Genomic DNA, 18589 nt, shown 5'->3' on the forward strand with positions numbered 1-18589 from the left:
AGATCAGTTGTAAAAGTGAGAGATCTCCAGGCCCCACCTGGAGACTGGAGCCCCAGTTAGTGTTATTAGAATTTTATTTCTTTTGAGAAATAACTTGGAACAAAAAATGAACATGGCCTGTCCACAAATAGGGTTTTGGGATATTATGGACAGAGCATAATAATATGAACAATCCATAGATATTGATGGCAATCCTAAAATGAAGAGACAGCAAACCACTTCTCTCTACGGTTGCCAGGTCCAGTTCAAGAAATATCTGGGGGCTTTGGGGATGCAGCCAGGAGGCTTTGGGAGTGGAACCAGGATCTAGGTTGAGACAAGCATGATTGAACTCCAAAGAGAGTTCTAGTCATCACATTTAAAGGGACCGCACACCTTTTAAATGCCTTTCCTCTACTGGAAATAATGAAGGATGGGACACCTTCTTTTGGGGTTCATAGAATTGGGCCTCCTGGTCCAATCTTTTTGAAACTTGGGGGGGGGGGGGCTTGAGGAGAGGCACCAGATGATATGCTGAAAATCTGGTGCCTCCACATCAAAAAACAGCCCCCCCCCAGAGCCCCAGATAACTGCAGATCAATTCTCCATTATACCCTATGGGAATCAGTCTTCACGGGGAATAATGGAACGCCCAGCAGATATTCCCCCCCTCCCTTCTGCTTTCTGATGACCCTGAAGCGGGGGTGGGAAGGTCTCCAAACTAGGTGATCCCCCGCCCCCATCTGGGGATTGGCAACCCTACTATCAGGTAATCAGCCAGCTTTACCATGAAGCAAGTAACTTATGCTTCAGAGAAGAATAGTTCTGCCAAGCCTCTTACCTGAGGACAACAAGCTTTGCAACCTTAATTTTCTGCAGAAGAAGTGGACACAAGGAGAGTAAAAGATTGCATCAGCCCTGAGCATCAACTGGAACATGACTACCCAAAGGGTTTAAACACATTGCAAGCAGCTGGGTTAAAAACAGAGGTACTACCTAGGGAGAAATTCTTGCAACATGAATTTTTGCAGTTTCTTTCCTACACCATGTAGAAGGATAAGTAGAGCATAACACAAGTGTTTTTAGTGGTGCCAAAACTATTATTACTGGTACATATCGGATATGTAAGATCAGGGCTTTTATTCTGGGGGAGTGCAGCAGAACAGAGTTCTGGAACCTCTCTGTGGAAACAAAATTCTCAAAAAATGTTTAAAAGTTCATGAGATGCACCAGTGTGTTTCTCTTTCATTTCCCTCTTGAGAATTCCAGCACCTCTTTTTCCAGAAAAAAAGCACTGTGTACGATGCAATTAAGTATAGAGAGGTACAGGCTTAATTTCTCAGAGGCATTCTGGGACTCCCTAAATGGGTAACAATGGCAATTACAAGACTAGAGGCGAGAATATTTTCAGTAATAACTGCAGCGAAAATCACTAGCAATAAACTTCTGGCTAACTATTTGCTGTCTTCTAATTTTGCCTCTCTAGTACTGAATGACAAAATGCGATCCACTGGAGAAGGAAATGGCAACCCAGTCCAGTATCCTTGCCAAGAAAACTCCATGGACAGTAACAAAAGGCTAAAAGATATGGTGCTGGAAGATGAGCCCCTAAGGTCAGAAGGTGCCCAATATGCTACTGGGGAAGAGCAGAGGGCAAGTACAAGTAGCCACAGAAAGAGTGAAGCGGCCAAAGCTGAAAGGATGCTCAGCTGTGGATGTGTCTGGTGGTGAAAGGACAGTCCGATGCTGCAAAGAACAATACTGCATTGGAACGTAGAATGTAAGATCTATGAATCAAGGTAAGCTGAATGTAGTCAAACAAGAGATGGCAAGACTGAACATCGACATCTTGGGAATCAGTGAGCTAAAATGGATGGGAATGGGCGAATTTAACTCAGAGGATCATTACCTCTATTACTGTGGACAAGAGTCCCATAGAAGAAATGGTGTTGCCTTTATAGTTAACAAGAGAGTGAGGAAGGCAGTAATGGTATACATTCTCAAAAATGACAGCATGATCTCGATCCATATCCACGGCAAACCATTCAATATCACAGTAATTCAAATCTATGCCCCAACCACTGACACAGAAGAGGCTGAAGTAGACCATTTCGATGAAGATCTATAACACCTTCTAGAACTAACACCAAAAAAAGATGTCCTCCTCATCATAGGGGACTGGAATGCCAAAGTAGGAAGTCAAAAGGTAACCAGAACAACTGATAAGTTTGGCCTTGGGGAACAAAATGAAACTGGACAAAGGCTAATAGAGTTTTGTCAAGAGAACAAGCTGGTCATAGCAAACACCCTCTTCCAACAATCTAAAAGGGGACTCTACACATGGACATCACCTGATGGGCAACACAGAAATCAGATTAATTATATACTCTGCAGTCAAAGATGGAGATGCTCCTTACTGTCAGCAAAAAGAAGACCTGGAGCTGACTGTAACTCGGATAATGATCTACTCATTGCAAAATTCAGGCTTAAACTGAAGAAAACTGGGGAAGCCATTAGGCCATTGAGGTTTGACCTTGATCACATCCCTTATGAATATACAGTGGAGGTGAAGAATAGGTTTAAGGAACTAGAGTTGATAGACAGAGTGCCTGAAGAACTATGGACGGAGGTTCGTGGCATTGTACAGAAGGCAGCAATCAGCACCATCCCAACAAAAAAGAAATGCAAGAAAGCAAAGTGGCTGTCTGATGAGGCTTTACAAATAGCTGAAGAAAGAAGAAAAGTGAAAGGCAAAGGTGAAAAGGAAAGATTCACCCAACTGAATGCAGATTTCCAGAGAACAGCAAGGCCTTCCTGAAGAAACAATGCAAAGCAATAGAGGAAAATAATATATTGGGAAGAACAAGAGACAAGAGAAAATTGGAGAAATCAAGGGAACATTTAATAAAAAGATGGCCATGATAAAAGTCAAAAATGGTAGGGACCTAGAAGCAGAAGAGATAGGAGAAGTGGCGAAAATACACAGAAGAATTATACAAGAAGGATCTCAATGTCCTTGACAACCATGACAGTGATATTGCTGATCTTGAGCCAGACATCCTGGAGTGGGAAGTCAAATGGGCCTTAGAAAGCATTACTAACAACAAAGTGAGCGGAGATGATGGTATCCCAGTTGAGCTATTCAAAGTCCTAAAAGATGATGCTGTTAAAGTGATGCACACATTATGTCAGCAAATTTGGGAAACACAACAGTGGCCACAGGATTGGAAAAGGTCAGTTTATATTTCAATCCCAAAGAAGGGTAATACCAAGGAATGTTCCAACTATCGCACCATTGCACTCACATGCCAGCAAGGTCATGTTAAAGATCCTACATGCTAGGCTTCAGCAGTATGTAGATCGGGAACTACCAGAAGTTCAAGCTGGGTTTCGGAGAGGTAGGGGAACTAGAGATCAAATTGCCAACATTCGCTGGATTATGGAGAAAGCACGTGAATACCAGAAAAACATCAATTTCTGCTTCATTGACTACACTAAAGCCTTTGATTGTGTGGATCACAACAAACTGTGGCAAGTCCTTAAAGAAATAGGACATTATATGCGCAGTTGTGGAAGCAAGAAAAAATAGCAGAGAAATGGGATTGGATTGTAAAAGTTATGACATGGAGTGAAATGGACAAATTAACAAGAATTTTAAGAGACTATGATTTAGAAGTTTTTAAGATGGAGTGGAAAAAGTTCAGAAGATATGTAGAAAAAGAGTGGAAAATAAAAGGGCATTGGACAATTTTTGATAATGATTAAGTCTTAGAAAAAAGAAGAATATTAATTTTTGTTTTTATTAGTTAAGGGTACCTTTAAATATTAGTACTTTAAGTAAATAACACCGGCAGGGGTCAAGTAACAGGGGGAGGGGTGGGTAGAAAGTAATATATGGGATAGATAAAAGAAGTTATTAATGATGCAAGAAGTATAATTTGTTACCATATGTTACCAAATAAAATTGTTTTAACATTCCAAGAAATGGGAGTACCAGACCACTTCACATGTCTTTTGAGAAACCTGCATAAGGGTCAAGAAGCAACTGTCAGAACAGGATAGGGAACAACTGATTGGTTTAGAACAGAAAAAGGAGTTCAACAAGGATGTATATTGTCACCCTGCTTATTTAATTTATATGCAGAGCACATCATGCAGAACGCCAGCCCGGATGAAGCAGAAGTCGGAATTAAGATTGCCGGGGGAAACATCAACAACCTCAGATATGCAGATGATACCACTCTAATGGCAGAAAGTGAGGAGGACCTAAAGAACCTCTTGTTGAGGGTGAAAGAGGAGACTGCAAAAGTAGGCTTGAAACACAACATCAAAAAAACTAAGATCATGGCATTCGGCCCCATCACTCCTTGGCAAATAAAAGGGGAAGACATGGAAGTAGTGACAGACTTCACATTTCTGGGATCGAAGATCACTGCAGATGGTGACTGTAGCCATGAAATTAAAAGACATCTGCTCCTTGGGAGGACAGCTATGGCAAACCTAGGCAGTATAATAAAAAGTAGAGACATCACCCTGCCAACAAAAGTCCGTATAGTTAGAGCGATGGTATTCCCAGTAGTAATGTATGGCTGTAAGAGTTGGACCATAAGGAAGGCCGAGCGCAGAAAAATAGATGCTTTCGAATTGTGGTGCTGGAGAAGACTCTTGAGAGTCCCTTGGACTGCAAGAAGATCAAATCCTAAAGGAAATCAACCCTGACTGTTCCCTGGAAGTTCAGATGCTGAAGCTGAAGCTCAAATACTTTGGCCACCAAATGAGAAGGGATCAAATTGCAATAATTGCCAAGTTCTTGCTGATAAATCTGCCAGTTTGACTGCATTACTGGGTGAGTATTTGGCTATTGTACTGTATAAGGGTTACTCTATATCTAGGAAAAGGCAATGAGTATTTGATTAATTCTGGTTTTAGTATTTTTCCCCTCAATGACATTGTCTTTATTGCTTCTTTCATTTTAGATCCTGTTTGGTTTTTTTTATTTATTATTTTATTATGCCATTAAAGGTCTCGAACTCAAGAAGGGAGCACTCATTGGAGAAGACCCTGATGCTAGGAAAGACAGAAGCAAAAAAAGAAGGGAACAGCAAAAGGTGAGATGGCTGGACAGCATTACTGATGTAACTAACATGAATTTGAGCAGACTTGAGAGGATGGTGGAAGACAGGAGGGCCTGGCATGACTTGGTCCATGGGGTCGCAAAGAGTTGGACTAGACTGTGCAACTGAACAATGATGAAACCAATTTTGTAGTCAAAATAGATTAATTATGAAACTTAAATGATGAATACAATTGTACCCCAACAGAAATAAAAGTTATTGTATTTTATAGATAATACCTGAAAAATTATAATGAAGGTGATGAAAGGGAAAATATTCTCTGTCCTATACATTATGTACTACATGATTGTCTTTGACAAATGTAATTATGTTGTATAACCCCTTTTTTCTTTTTCCCCTTTTCTTTTCTGTACCCCATTTTCCTAAAATAAAATAAAAAATTAGAAAAACTTTTTTTTTAAACAATGTGGAAATTCGGTCTTCAACAACATGTGCTTTTGACTGGCTATTAATAAAGCATTTTTAATGGAAGAAACATTTTGTTGCCTTCCCTAGATCTTCCCACTGCAGACTAATGTGGTTTGCAGGAAAAATTTAATCACCCATGATGTTTATGCACTACTTGGAGAGGTCTTGGGGGCATTTTCCCTTGCTGTTTGCAGCTGATTAGGGAATGGAGGTTTTCTAAGTGCAAACTGGATGGGGTGAGAACTGACAATCTAAAGTCCTTGTCTGAGGCCACTAAATATCTAGTTATCCACACTGGGAAAGGATGTTGCAACAAAGGAAAACACTGCACTCACAGCAATGATATTGACAAAGTCGTTTTCTCCCAGTGTATCCAAAATGGTGACAATCGTGTGTTTTGCAATGGTCATTCGCAGGCCCTTCATGCTCCCACTGATGTCTACGACGATCACAATATCTTTGGGTGACGTGGCTGCCTGAATGTACCTGAGGAGGAATAAGAAAGTGAAACAATACAAAAGAAATGAGTGTGCAAGTGGAAAAAGGAGGATAATTCTGACCATACCGTGGAAGATGAGATTGAATTAATAATCCATATTAAGGGCATGATGGAATCACAAGAGAATATGAGTTCGCCTCCTATTTAATTTGGCAATTGAAATGCCTCTCTCCAAGACATAACTGAAACCATATTGCCAAGACTGGCACTGGAGTGCTGGTTCAAGGCTGGCACCCCAGCCAAGGTGCCATCCCCACCCTGCCACCCACACCCTTCCTGCCTGGCAAGCCCAGTGGCGCAGCAGGGCTCTTGAGCCTCAGAGCATGCGCGCCTGCTGCTGGGCTGCAATGCTCCACCTCCCAGCTTCAAGAAGCTTCCAGAAGCTGGGAGATGTAACAATGGTGGCCAGGCGATGGTGGCGGGGTGGTGGTGTGCTCTGAGGCACAGGAACTATGCTGTACCACCAGGCTCACCTATTTCCCTCAGTGCAGAGGTGAGGGTGGGAGAGAGGGCCCAACCCAACGCCCTCCTCCCCAGGCGGTGCCCTAGACAGCTGCCTAAGGCTGTCTACTGGATGCACCAGCCCTGCATACTGCTTATTTAACACAACTCCTCTGACCCTGAGAAGAGCTCCAAGGTTGTGTATCCAATTTAGGCTCCATCTACGTATTATAAAGTTCTCATATTCATTTGGTAACAACATGAGGATTTTGTATTGCAAGTGCATTGGGAGTGTTGGGAGTATAATAAGTTACAGAAAAGTAAAAGAGGTCCTTTTTTCAGCCATGGTTGGTACAAATTTTAGTATGGATTAAGAGTGGTTTCTAGTTGCTGCAGATAAGTCTTATATGCATGCTAATTAGGGTGCTTAGCACAGTAATGCACTACATCATTCTTCATTTCTGCCAGAGTACTTTGTATTCCCCTTCAGACCTATTATCTTGTTTCTGCTTCTGTCTTTTTTAAATAGATACATTAGAAAAAATATGTATACATACTTGAAGAACAGGGAGCAATTTTTGCATTCTCTGTCTCTAAAGAGACAGTGATAAAATGAAGAAGGTTAAATGGAATTTAGCATTCCGAAAAGATATCCAGGGCAACAGTGAGCGGGAAAGAAGAATCATAAGAACATAGCAAGGGTCATGCTGGATCAAACTAATTGTCCATCTAGTCAAGCATCTTGTCTCACACAGTGGCCAACAAGTTCCTCTGCAGAGCCAACAAAAGAATATAGAGGTCAAAGCCTTCTCCTAAAGTTACCTCCTGGCACTGCTATTCAGAGGTTTACTACCTCTGAACATGGACGTTCCAGTCAGTCACAATGGCTAGTAACCTCTGATAGACCTATTCTCCATGAATCTATCTAATCCCCTTTTAAAGTTGTTTGTTTTTGTGGCCGTCACTACATGCTCTGGCAACTCCACATTTTAATCACCCTCTCTGTGTAAAGAAATATTTCCTTTTGTCCATCTTGAACCTACTGCCCATCAGCTTCATTGGATGCCCTCAAGTTCTAGTATTTTGGGCCAGGCAGAAAAATATCTCTGTCAGCTCTTTCCAGCCTATGTATAATTTTACAGACCTCTATCATGCCCCCCTCCCTTAGTCCGTCAAACTGAAAAATCCCAGATTCTTCAACCTTTCCTCATAGGGAAGGGGCACCAACGCCCTACTCAGCTGGATTGCACTCTTCTGTACTTGATTTGAACTCAGTAGCCTGGTAATTGAGTAGCAGTGGTAAGAGGGTAACTTTAGGTACTTAAACCTGTATAACCTGCATCATCTAAAACTGTTGTGAGCCTGTGCACTGCGCACATCAAGTAGGTTGCATGAATGCAGGGGGTAAGTCTGCTCTGGAGTATACTCATTTGGTCTGAGCCCTAACCTACAAATCAGGGCCAGTTCCAGCTTTCGGAGGGCCCTGACTAGACCGCACTAGATTGCATGCCTGTGCATCCTTCTGCCATCCTCTGATGTGCTCTCTTTATGGAAATGCTACAAGGATCAAACTATAACAGATAAAATATCAAAATAAATATTTATTATATGGTGTACACAGGGTTGCCAGATCCCCTCACCTGTCTGGCAGAGGGATTTGGGGGGGCATTCCAGGGGTGGGCAGAAATGATATAATGTTGAGGATCTCATGTGGGGGACACTCTGTTTTTTGGGTGAACTCTATGGTTAAATTGGGCTTAAACCATAGAGTTTGCCTCAAAATCAGAGCATCCCCATGCAATGTCCCTGACATGATGACATCACTTCTGGGTGCCGTCATTGCATCGGGGATATTGCAAGGCAGTGTCCCTGTTTAGGGGAGGGGTTTCCTCCACTGTCCAGCTAGTCCATGGCAAAGAGGAGCCCCTGAAACTGGAGGATCCCCTACTGGGACATGGGGGCTGGCAACCCTAGCTGTACACGATAAAATCCAGGGGGGGGGGGTTGTAGCAGGAACTCCTTTACATATTAGGCCACATACTCCTGATGTAGCCAATTCTCCAAGAGCTTACTGGGCTCTTCTTACAGGGCCTACTGTAGACTCTTGGAAGATTGGCTATATCAGGGGTGTGTGGCCTAATATGCAAAGGAGTTCCTGCTACAAAAAAGCCCTGAAAACATAAAAAAAACATAGGGCCTGAATATCAGGCTGTATTAAAATTCATAAATATTATCTAACAATCCTGACCAGATGTTATCTCATATTTTGTGTGATATGATATAAGCTTATAAATCAGACCATGGATCCCTTCACATGGTAACTGCACTCACAAATAAATCTTCATCGATATTTTAATCTGATATAAAGTTCCCAATATTTCTGGATGTGTGCGTCATCAACCAGCAATTGAAATTTGATATATAATGTTTTCTTGATGTGTGTTAGTTTAAAAGTATGTATTATTGACCACTGAGGAAGGCCCCTGAGGCTGAAATGCATATGGACTTGCATTGGTCATTTGACATGTTCATCAACTTTGTATGAGAAATTATTACAGCTTATGTAACGCTTGTTCTGAATTTTAATGCCACCTGATACTCAGGCCCTATGTTTTTAATTTGATTGTTTACACCATTTAATCAATATTTATTTTGATATTATTTTAACCAGGTCTTGAATTCAGCAGGAGCCCACAGGAGCACAGCTCCTGAACCTTTCTGAGGGTTCCCCCTCCTCCCCACCTACCTACCTTGTCCATTGAATAGCAGGTGCAGCTGCATAACAATCCCTGGATGAGCTCCACCACCTATTTTTCTACAAAATGACCCCTGATTTTATATATTATAGCTTGACCCTGGTAGCATTTCCAGTATTTTTCGGACTGTTTTATTTTTCTTCTTTGTTTGTGCCCTTTCTGCCCAGGTTCACAAATGTCACAATGCCTTTTCCCTTACTATGCTGGATAGTGTGTCTGGCTGGCAGCATGAATGGTGGAATACACAAGTAGGTGGAGGAAGGACAGGCAAGTCAACAGCAGTGGGCCCCACCAGAAGCTCTGGGACTCAGAAGCTATCCCACCTCAGGGTATGCAGCCCTGCTACAAATGTTATTTAAACTTCTGCACAGATCTTATGCAGCTGTGCATGTGTAAAACCTTCCTGCATCTTTGTAGAGTGTAAATAACATGAGTGCAAGCTACATACACATTGCTTGAATGCTCGTTGGCCCTGCGCACAGATTTAGAAGGATGTGCAGGGGTCAGGTGGGTAGGGTCAACAAGAAAGGAGAAACATTTGCATCCTCCACTGGAAAAAAAATACATGGCAAGCCATGTACCCTTTCCATTCAAGATCCTTTGGATCATATTAAAGTGCAGAGAAAAGCCCGTATGTGCCACTATCTCCAAAATATGGAAGATGAAAAGATACAGAACAACAACAACACAGGATAAAGGTTTTCAAAACGTCTTACCAGCCTCGATTTCTGCAGTCAAAGGAGAGGACTCCATTTTCATCTGGCAGCCATTTTATCCCTGAAGAGATAAGGGGGGAAAGTTTTCCAAGGATCTGGTGCATGCCAGAATGCATGGCCTCCTATGTCAGCAAAGGTTTTCATGCTTTTGACTAGGTCTTTCCCTCAGCTGTACATTAAAGTTGTATTTTCCCTCAACATTTTGAGATCAAGCAGCCAAAACTGCTCACAGTATGCCATGCTTTGTTGTTTTTCCCTGTTCCTCTCTTAATAATTCCTAATGCTGGCTGGAGATGACATTTTCAATACTTTGTTGACTATGATCCTAAGATTGCTTTCCTTGTGCAGCAAAATCAGTACTAATGGGGCTTACATGTATCCAGTTTCAACAAGTTTATAGTCTAAATTTAGAGGGAGAGGGAGTACCCAGAGACCAATGTTCAAAGTTACAGATCATATGTCAGAAACTACATTATACAACATGCATGCACATAGGTTTTGTATCCAAAGGAATGATGAACATGTGGATGTCAAAGGGTGCGACTTCCCGCAAGAATCCTGATTCCCTTCTCCAGATGTGGATTATAGAAATCTTATCTTTTCTTAGTCATCAAGTTGTTACTGGAATCTTTCTTTGTTTTGTTCTGCGGTATATAGCCCTTTTCCTTTGAGATCCATATTTCTTTCCTCACTTCGGGGAAGAAGGGTCTGATTCACAAAGCTAATTAGTGACTTCCCTGTTTAATACTACTTTTAAATACTGCAGTCAAATAACTGATCAATAGATGCATATAACATTAATACTGTCTGTAGACTACCGTATCTAAAGTCGCTTAAAAGACGGCAAAGCAATATATGCCGGTATATGTTTTGTCAGGATGGCAGGGAAGGCAAGTTTTCACATTTTAAATGGATCTACAAATGGGGACTATTCAGGTAGCTTTACATTTATGATGGAAAACAGGTGTAGTACTAAAGACTACTTTCTTGTCTCTAGAAATGCACTTCCAATTGTGAGAAGCCTCCAGATCCTACCTGCCTTAGAGAGTGACCATTTCCCCCTCTTTCTATGTCTTCTATAGCATTAATAAACAACATAAAAAGCCATTGGAAAAGATGTCCCAGAGAAAAAAGGGGTACCATCAACTAAAGAGAAACCCTTAAAAGAACTAATGCCATTGCTACTTGAACCTTCATGCCTGATCCTCAGAAAATGGGCACAATCTAATTTATACAATTCTAAGTCCCAATGATTTGTGGGAAACATTTAGATGTCCATATAACTAGATCAGTGAAACCACAGGGACTCTCAGCCCTAAGTATGTTTATTCAAAAGCAAGTGTCACCAAATTGAATGAATCCTACTCCTGAGAAAATGGGCAAGCAATTCCAGCCTTAGATATATGCATGCTTAAGATGGACTAAAACAGGGGTGTCAAACTCATTTGTTATGAGGGCCGGATCTGACATAAATGAGACCTTGTTGGGCTGAGTCATGTCGGGCCGGGCCATGTATGTACCTATTTAAGATTAGGTAGCAGAGAGATAAACTTTTTAAAGGATACAGACAAACACAAATACATATTTTTAAAAACTTAAAACATGCTTAAAACATCAGCACTCATTGGTCTTAAAGGATCTTTCTTTGTATTTCTCCCACAGGATCCAGGGAACTGAGCAAAGGAAACTCTGGCTCTTTCCTTTCTTCCCCAGCGGACTGGGAGGGAGGAGCCTCAGCCAATAGAAGGAAGAGAGGCTTGGCTCAGTAGCTCTGCTGTGTGATTGAGACAGCCTGGAAAAACAAGCTCTGCCTCCCCCCTTCCTCCCTCAGCCAATGGAGAAAACAGAGGTTCCGCTCTGTAATTCCTGTGTGATTGAGCAAATCTTGCAAAGCAAGCTGTTATGCAGAAGCAAGCAAGAGAGAGGGAGAAGGAAGCGGATGACAGCCAGTTGCTCGGGGACCTGGTAGGAGCCCTCCGAAAGCCTGATTCAGTCACGGAATACATGTTTGACACTCCTGGACTAAATTGTTAGAATTGCCAGGTTGGGAAATATCTGTGACTTTTGAGGGTGCAGCCTAAGGAAGATGGGGTTTAGGGAGTGGAGGGGCTCCAATGCGGTGTAATGCCATACAGTCCACCTTCCCAAGCAGCCATTTTCTCCAGCCAAACCGATCTCCCTTGCTTGGAGCTCAGTTGTAATCTTGGGAGATTTCCAGATACCATCTGGAGATTGGCAAACCTACAGTTATATGCCATGCCTATCTTATTGTTTTCCCGTTCTAGTCTAGTCAAAACCTTTCTCTAGTGGACTCTGGTTTTCTTACTAAATAGGAACCAGATCTTGTACCTGGGTAAAGTCTGAAGAATCCTGTAGAGCTGCCAAAGTATTGCCAAGTGAGAGTCGGATCTCTTTCAAAATTGTCCACAAAAATAGGATTCAACGCTTCAGACATATAAACTCCATTCAAAATATCAGGGTCTGTGACAAAGAGTGAGTACAGGAACACAAAAGGCAGGTCAGTAAAATTTTGTTTTGCAATGTTATGTGTGGTTTTTTTTTTTAATAAATAGGGAAAGTTAAGAAGCACCAACAAGCTTTACTCATTATATCACAACTTTATCAAACTTCTTCCTTTCGTCTTTTGGGTTAGGAACAGAACACATGAGTGTATGAAGCTCCCTTGTATTGAATCAAATGATTGTTCCATGTACCCTAATATTTGCTACCCTGATATCAAATGTTCAGACCCAAATCTTTCTCAGACTGATTCCTCACTAGCATTTCCTCTGCCGCCGCGCTCCTCCTTGCATCGGCACAAGCAATTGATTCCCCACCAGTCCTTCTGCAGCGCCTCTTGCTTCAGGGCTACTTCCTATTCCTGTTGCGGCAACTGGAACTCCAAAAACCAGCATCCTGTTGCTGTGATGGTAATAGGAAGTAGCCGTGACGTAAGAGGTGCCCACAGAGCAACTAGTGGGGAATCCATCACTTGAGCCAGCACAGGGAGAAGCACAAGGGTGGAACAAATGCCAGAGAGGAATCAGTCTCAGTTTCCTTCAACAGGGGTGCAGCCAGACGTACCATTAGTGGCGATACAGCTCCGTCTCGCTGACGGATTAAATGTGTTCGTTCAGACATCCACATCTGGCAATCAAGCGTATTCCAGTGTCATCCCGGCTTGCCACGCATCTATGGCACATTAATTTGACAGCACACAAAGTCCGGTCCTTTTCCAAAAAAGCTGCACAAGATCGGCTTTTTCCTGTTTGGACAGCTCACGCGCAATACTGCCTCTCACCTTTTTTTTTTTTTTTTTTAAAAGCCCCAGCAGACATGCGCATTGCCAGATCATCCGGGAATCTGAGGTGACGCTTCTGCTTCTCCAATCAACACAGGATCGGAGGGGGGGCAGAAACGTTATCCCACTATTTAGAACAGGAAAAAGTCTCTTTTTTTCAGTGTGGAGGATTTCTGGAAACTTCCCCCCCCCCGAAGTAACATTTGATTTCCCACCTCCAAACAGTTGGGCGCATGTTCAATGGACCCCCCCCCCCCGCAGAAATCACCACCTGATCACGCATGCTCCAAGAAAAGAGCGTGATAGTATTGGATGTCTGAATGCTCAACTACAGAATGAGTCGCATTCTTGGATGCTCGTCTGAATGGCCCTGCATCGAATCAATATTCAGCTGTTCAAAATTTGAGCGCTACACACACGCTTTTAATGTGAGGTGTGACCGCACCCCAGGAGATGTTCAACTGGGTGTCTTTCAAGTGTTTGTTTTTTTGAAATAGCAGGTGAAAAATACTCACAAATGTGAAATCTTTTAGAAACCCTGCCATTCAGTATACCCAGGGCTTTTCTTGTAGAAAAAGCCTAGCAGGAACTCATTTGCATATTAGGCCACTCCCTCTGATGCCACCATTGTTTTGCGCAGGGCTTTTGAGGGAAACGCCTAGCAGGGACTCATTTGCATATTAGGGCACACCCCCTGATGCCAACCCAGCCGAAACTGTGTTCCTGTGCATTCCTGTTCAAAAAAAAGCCCTGGGTATACCCACAGTTTCACAGAAAAATAAACCTATGATGCCTTGACCTGGATAGCCCAGGCAAGCCTGATTTCATCAGATATCGGAAGCTAAGCAGGGTCAACTCTGGGAAGTACTTGGATGGGAGGCTTCCTTGGAATACCAGAGCCAGGAGGGCAGAGCAGGCTTGATTCAGCCACTTCTCTGAATGTACTCCAGGTCCCCAGTAGGGGCCAGTCACCAGAGGTCATCCTGACTTCCAGGTGCAGACACACAGACACATGCGCAAACATAAAAAAGAAACACACACGCCCCCTGCAAAAAAGTAAAAATAAACGTATGATCATGTCTTCTCTCTCCCAGTTCTGAAGGGGGGGCAGAATTCCCCCCCTTCATGTTGCTGTACTTTAAACAGAAGCTTCTTGTGCAGGAATTAGCAGGTGAAGCTGTTCACAGCATGGAGATCAACACTGTCACCTGCTAATGTCTGCCTTTAAATGCTGCTGTCAAAGGCAGAGGACAGAAGCCGTTCTTCATCTCTGTGCTCTTTCTTTTCCTAGTTTCCTCTGTCTTTTGTGACTTCAATTGCCATTTTTGTTGCAAGCTTTACAACAGAACAAAGGCTGGAGTGCTTGTACCTTTGTTGTAGACATTAGTTGGAAGCTGTATGTCACTGTACGTTGTGTTCACTAGCAGGTTATTGAAGTGTTCGTTAGGCTCCAGAATGAATTCACTTCCGAGCTCCACGTAATTTTCGTTTTCATCCTTTTCATTAATCTTAACAGCATTGTAATAGTCAAACTGTTGATGAAGAAAAATTACAGAGATGGTGTGCAGTACAGATTTCAGTACAACATTCATGTTTGGTTCTCACATATTCTATTTCCTTTATACTCCACCTTTCTCCTCAAAGGATACCCAAAGTGATTCACATAGTTCTGTTCTCCATTTTATCCTCATAACAACCCTGTTAAGTAGGTTAGGCTGAGCATGTGTGACTAGCCCAAGGAAGCTGGCAGAGTGGGGATTTGAACCTGTGTTGCTCAGAACCTGGGTCCAGCACTCTAACCACTACACCACACTGTGTCTACAGTTTTGGCTTCAAGGGCTAGAAGAGTTTCTGGATTTACTTCAAACTAGGAATGTCAAATGAGTAAAAAATGCCTGGTTTCTCAAACACATTCAAAAATTCCATATGGAATGAATGGCTTGTCTCAGCTAAGATGACCAAACCTGCAAATCCTATGCAGAGTTATTCCAGTTGAAGCCCATTAAAATCAACTGGAGTTGACTTAGACTGAGTAGCATTACAAAGCAAGTGACTAAATATATAAGGATTCCTTGAAGGATCAGACCAAGTGGAGGGGCTGTGTCTCAGCAGAAGAGATTCTGCTTAAAACCATTTAAACCAACCAAAACAGCAGCGACACATCATTAAAGCAACTAAAACCAGTAAGTAAAATTTATATTTATTAGTTTTCATTATATTAGTTATTTGTAGTTTTATTTATCTAATAATTGTCTGATGCCTGGGACCTTTTCTTTTCTTTTTTTTAATACCATGGTACTCGTTTCTTATAAAAAAACAAAATAAATAAATACATATACAATACATAGAGCTCTGGCTCCATCACTAGCCAGCCAAATACTTAAAAAAAATTAATTTGATTGAACTCTTCTAGCTCTTGAAGCCAGCTTGTTACTTAGGGTTGAGAAAAACTGAGCCTGCTGGAATTCTCCTGTCTTTATAACAATTCATCTATCATCCATCACTCTTTCTCTACAGTACTCATGGCAACATACAAGTTTTGACTCCCCACTACCACCTGATGTACATGAAAGAAGGACTCAAGATGGCCCTTGGAAGCTTTGCGGTAAGATGAACCCAGGTCATTTTGCAAATTTTTTTGCAGATAAGGTCGCGTCACTCCGCCGTGACTTCCCTGCCACATTGCCCCCCCAGGCGGAATAACGAGGCAGACACAAAAGTTGGGTTAAAGGGCCACTTTATTAACTTAACGGCAAGGGCAAAACATGGGGACAGGTCAAGCCAGGGGTCAACCGCGACCACCTCCTTGACCCGAAACTGGGCGAGCCCCCTAAGCCCCGGGTGTGAGCCAACCAAAACGGCTCAGACCCGGCCGGCCCGGCAACTCGATCACCGCTCACCTGAGCTCCGCCATCCCCACAGACAGCAGCCTGGGATGCGGACACTCAGCACTTGCCGGGATCCAACAGACTCCCTGGAGCCAACCTTGGGCCATACAGCTTGCGGTTCCCCAGGGGAGTCATGCACCAAATGGCGCGATGCTACGGGAGCTCACCGATCCCCAAAACATAATGCCAACCACAAACTGCCAGTGAACAACCTAAATAACGGCACCGCCATTACAAATGCCAACACCAACATCAGCAGTACAGGGTAGGCAAAAACACCCCTGAACCAGGCCAATCGTCCGAGGGCGAAAAATTCCTACCCGGCCCCATAAACAGGCGACCAGCCTCTGCCTGTACTGCTTGAAGGGCGGGCGGGCCGAGAGCGAATTCTGACTGCGCAGTAGAGGGCGGGGGCAGCCTTTTAAGGCTGCCCCAGCCCCCTCCCTCCAGGGATATCCCATTGCCTCTCATCCGCGCGGGGAGGCAATGGGCGGCCCCCGGCCTCAGCAGTCAATGGACTGCTCGGCCGGGAAGGGGCCGAATTGGAGACAGTATGTGAACCTGAGGCTTCGTGCCTGTCTTCAGCTTGTGTTCTGGATGGTTTCAATGCTCTCAGTCTGGAAGAAGTTGACAGGATCCTCTTGTCTGCACGCCCTACAACTTGTAATTTGGACCCTTGCCCCTCCTGGCTCATTAAAACTTGCCAGAGGGAGCTTAGGTATCCTGTACGGGATATCATAAATAGATCCCTGATGGAAGGGCATTTTCCAGCACCACTTAAAGAGGCGGTGGTCCACCCCCTCTTGAAAAAAACAACATTAGATCCGGCCGAATTGGCACACTATTGGCCGGTCTCGAACTTACCCTTTTGGGGTAAACCTATTGAGAGGGCAGTGGCGTTGCAACTACAGAGTTTCCTGGAGGATGCTTCCGTTCTTGATCCCCATCAATCGGGCTTTCGTCCGGGTCATGGGACAGAGACAGTTCTGGTTGCTCTGGTGGATGATCTTCAGCGGCATCTGGATCAAGGCGGCTCGGCGGTACTGATGTTGTTAGACCTATCAGCAGCGTTCAATACGGTCGACCATCGGTTGCTGACCTGCCGTCTCGCCGACGCGGGGATTCAGGGGTTGGCTCTACAATGGCTTTCCTCTTTCCTTGATGGTCAGGGACAAAGGGTGGCAATCGGGAATGAATTGTCTCGGAGGTGTCCACTTGATTGCAGGGTGCCTCAGGGGGCAGTACTTTCCCCGATGTTGTTCAACATCTACATGCGCCCCCTTGCCCAGATTGCCCGGAGGTATGGGCTGGGCTGCCACTAGTATGCTGATGACACCCCGCTCTATCTACTTATGGACGGACGGCCTGCCTGTGTCCCAGAAAATCTGGACCTGGCGTTACAAGCCGTGTCTCTAAATGGCTCAGGCTGAGCGGATTGAAACTAAATCCAGCGAAGACAGAGGTCCTTTGCTTGGGTCGCTGTGGTCCTGGGGTGGGGGGGAGATTCCCTTACCAGCCCTTGACGGTGTGCCTTTGCCAGCGGCACACAGGGTCAAGAGCTTGGGGGTACTATTGGAGCCTGCCCTAACTCTGGAGGCCCAAATAGTAGCCACTGCCAAGTCTGCATTTTTTCACCTTAGGCGGGCAAGGCAATTGGCCCCTTTCCTGGAGAACAACGATCTGGCAACAGTGATCCATGCAACTGTCACCTCAAGATTGGATTACTGTAATGCCCTCTACATGGGGCTGCCCCTGTGCCAAACCCGGAAGTTGCAGCTAGTGCAGAACGCCGCCGCCTGGCTGTTATTAGGGCTCCCTAGATGGGAGCACATTCAGCTGGGGCTTCGGGGACTGCACTGGCTGCCGATAATATACCGAGTTCGGTACAAGGTGCTGGTTATTACCTTTAAAGCCCTATATGGCCTAGGACCTGCTTACCTTAGGGACCGTCTCTCCCCATATGTTCCCCAGAGAGTGCTGAGATCGGGTTCTCAGAATCTCCTTACAATCCCTGGGCCAAAGGAGGCCCGTCTGAAGTCAACTAGGGACAGGGCTTTTTCGATCACAGCCCCTTGCTGGTGGAACCAATTGCCGGAGGAGGTGAGGGCCCTGTGGGACCTTGGGCAGTTCCGCAGGGCCTGTAAGACAGTCCTCTTCCAGTTGGCATACAACTGACCAACATCTGAACATCATAATATCTGAATAAGAGCCTGGGGGTGCTATTGGAGCCTTCATTGACGATGGAGGCTCAGATAGCAGCCACTGCCAAGTCCGCTTTTTTTTCATCTTAGGCGGGCGAGGCAGTTGGCCCCCTTCCTGGAACGTGACGACCTGGCAACAGTGATTCATGCTACGGTCACCTCGAGGCTGGACTACAAGGTGTTGGTCATTACCTTTAAAGCCCTATATGGCCTAGGACCTGCCTACCTTAGGGACCGTCTCTCCCCACACGTTCCCCAGAGAGTA

The 18589-nt window shown here is 44.1% G+C and overlaps 1 protein-coding gene across 1 annotated transcript in view; it reads right to left on the reverse strand.

The window, feature by feature from the left end:
* Positions 1–18589, reverse strand: part of CACNA2D4 (calcium voltage-gated channel auxiliary subunit alpha2delta 4) — a 269022-nt gene that overhangs the window by 195204 nt on the left and 55229 nt on the right. The window contains exons 5-8 of the mRNA XM_060245776.1: positions 14605–14767; positions 12284–12415; positions 9935–9995; positions 5858–6008 (exon numbers count right to left, since the gene is read on the reverse strand). Of these exons, the coding sequence (XP_060101759.1) occupies positions 5858–6008; positions 9935–9995; positions 12284–12415; positions 14605–14767 (507 nt within the window). The remainder of the gene's footprint in view (positions 1–5857; positions 6009–9934; positions 9996–12283; positions 12416–14604; positions 14768–18589) is intronic.

Source organism: Heteronotia binoei, chromosome 8 (genome assembly GCF_032191835.1).
Source record: "Heteronotia binoei isolate CCM8104 ecotype False Entrance Well chromosome 8, APGP_CSIRO_Hbin_v1, whole genome shotgun sequence".
NCBI classification, from domain to species: Eukaryota; Metazoa; Chordata; class Lepidosauria; order Squamata; family Gekkonidae; genus Heteronotia; species Heteronotia binoei.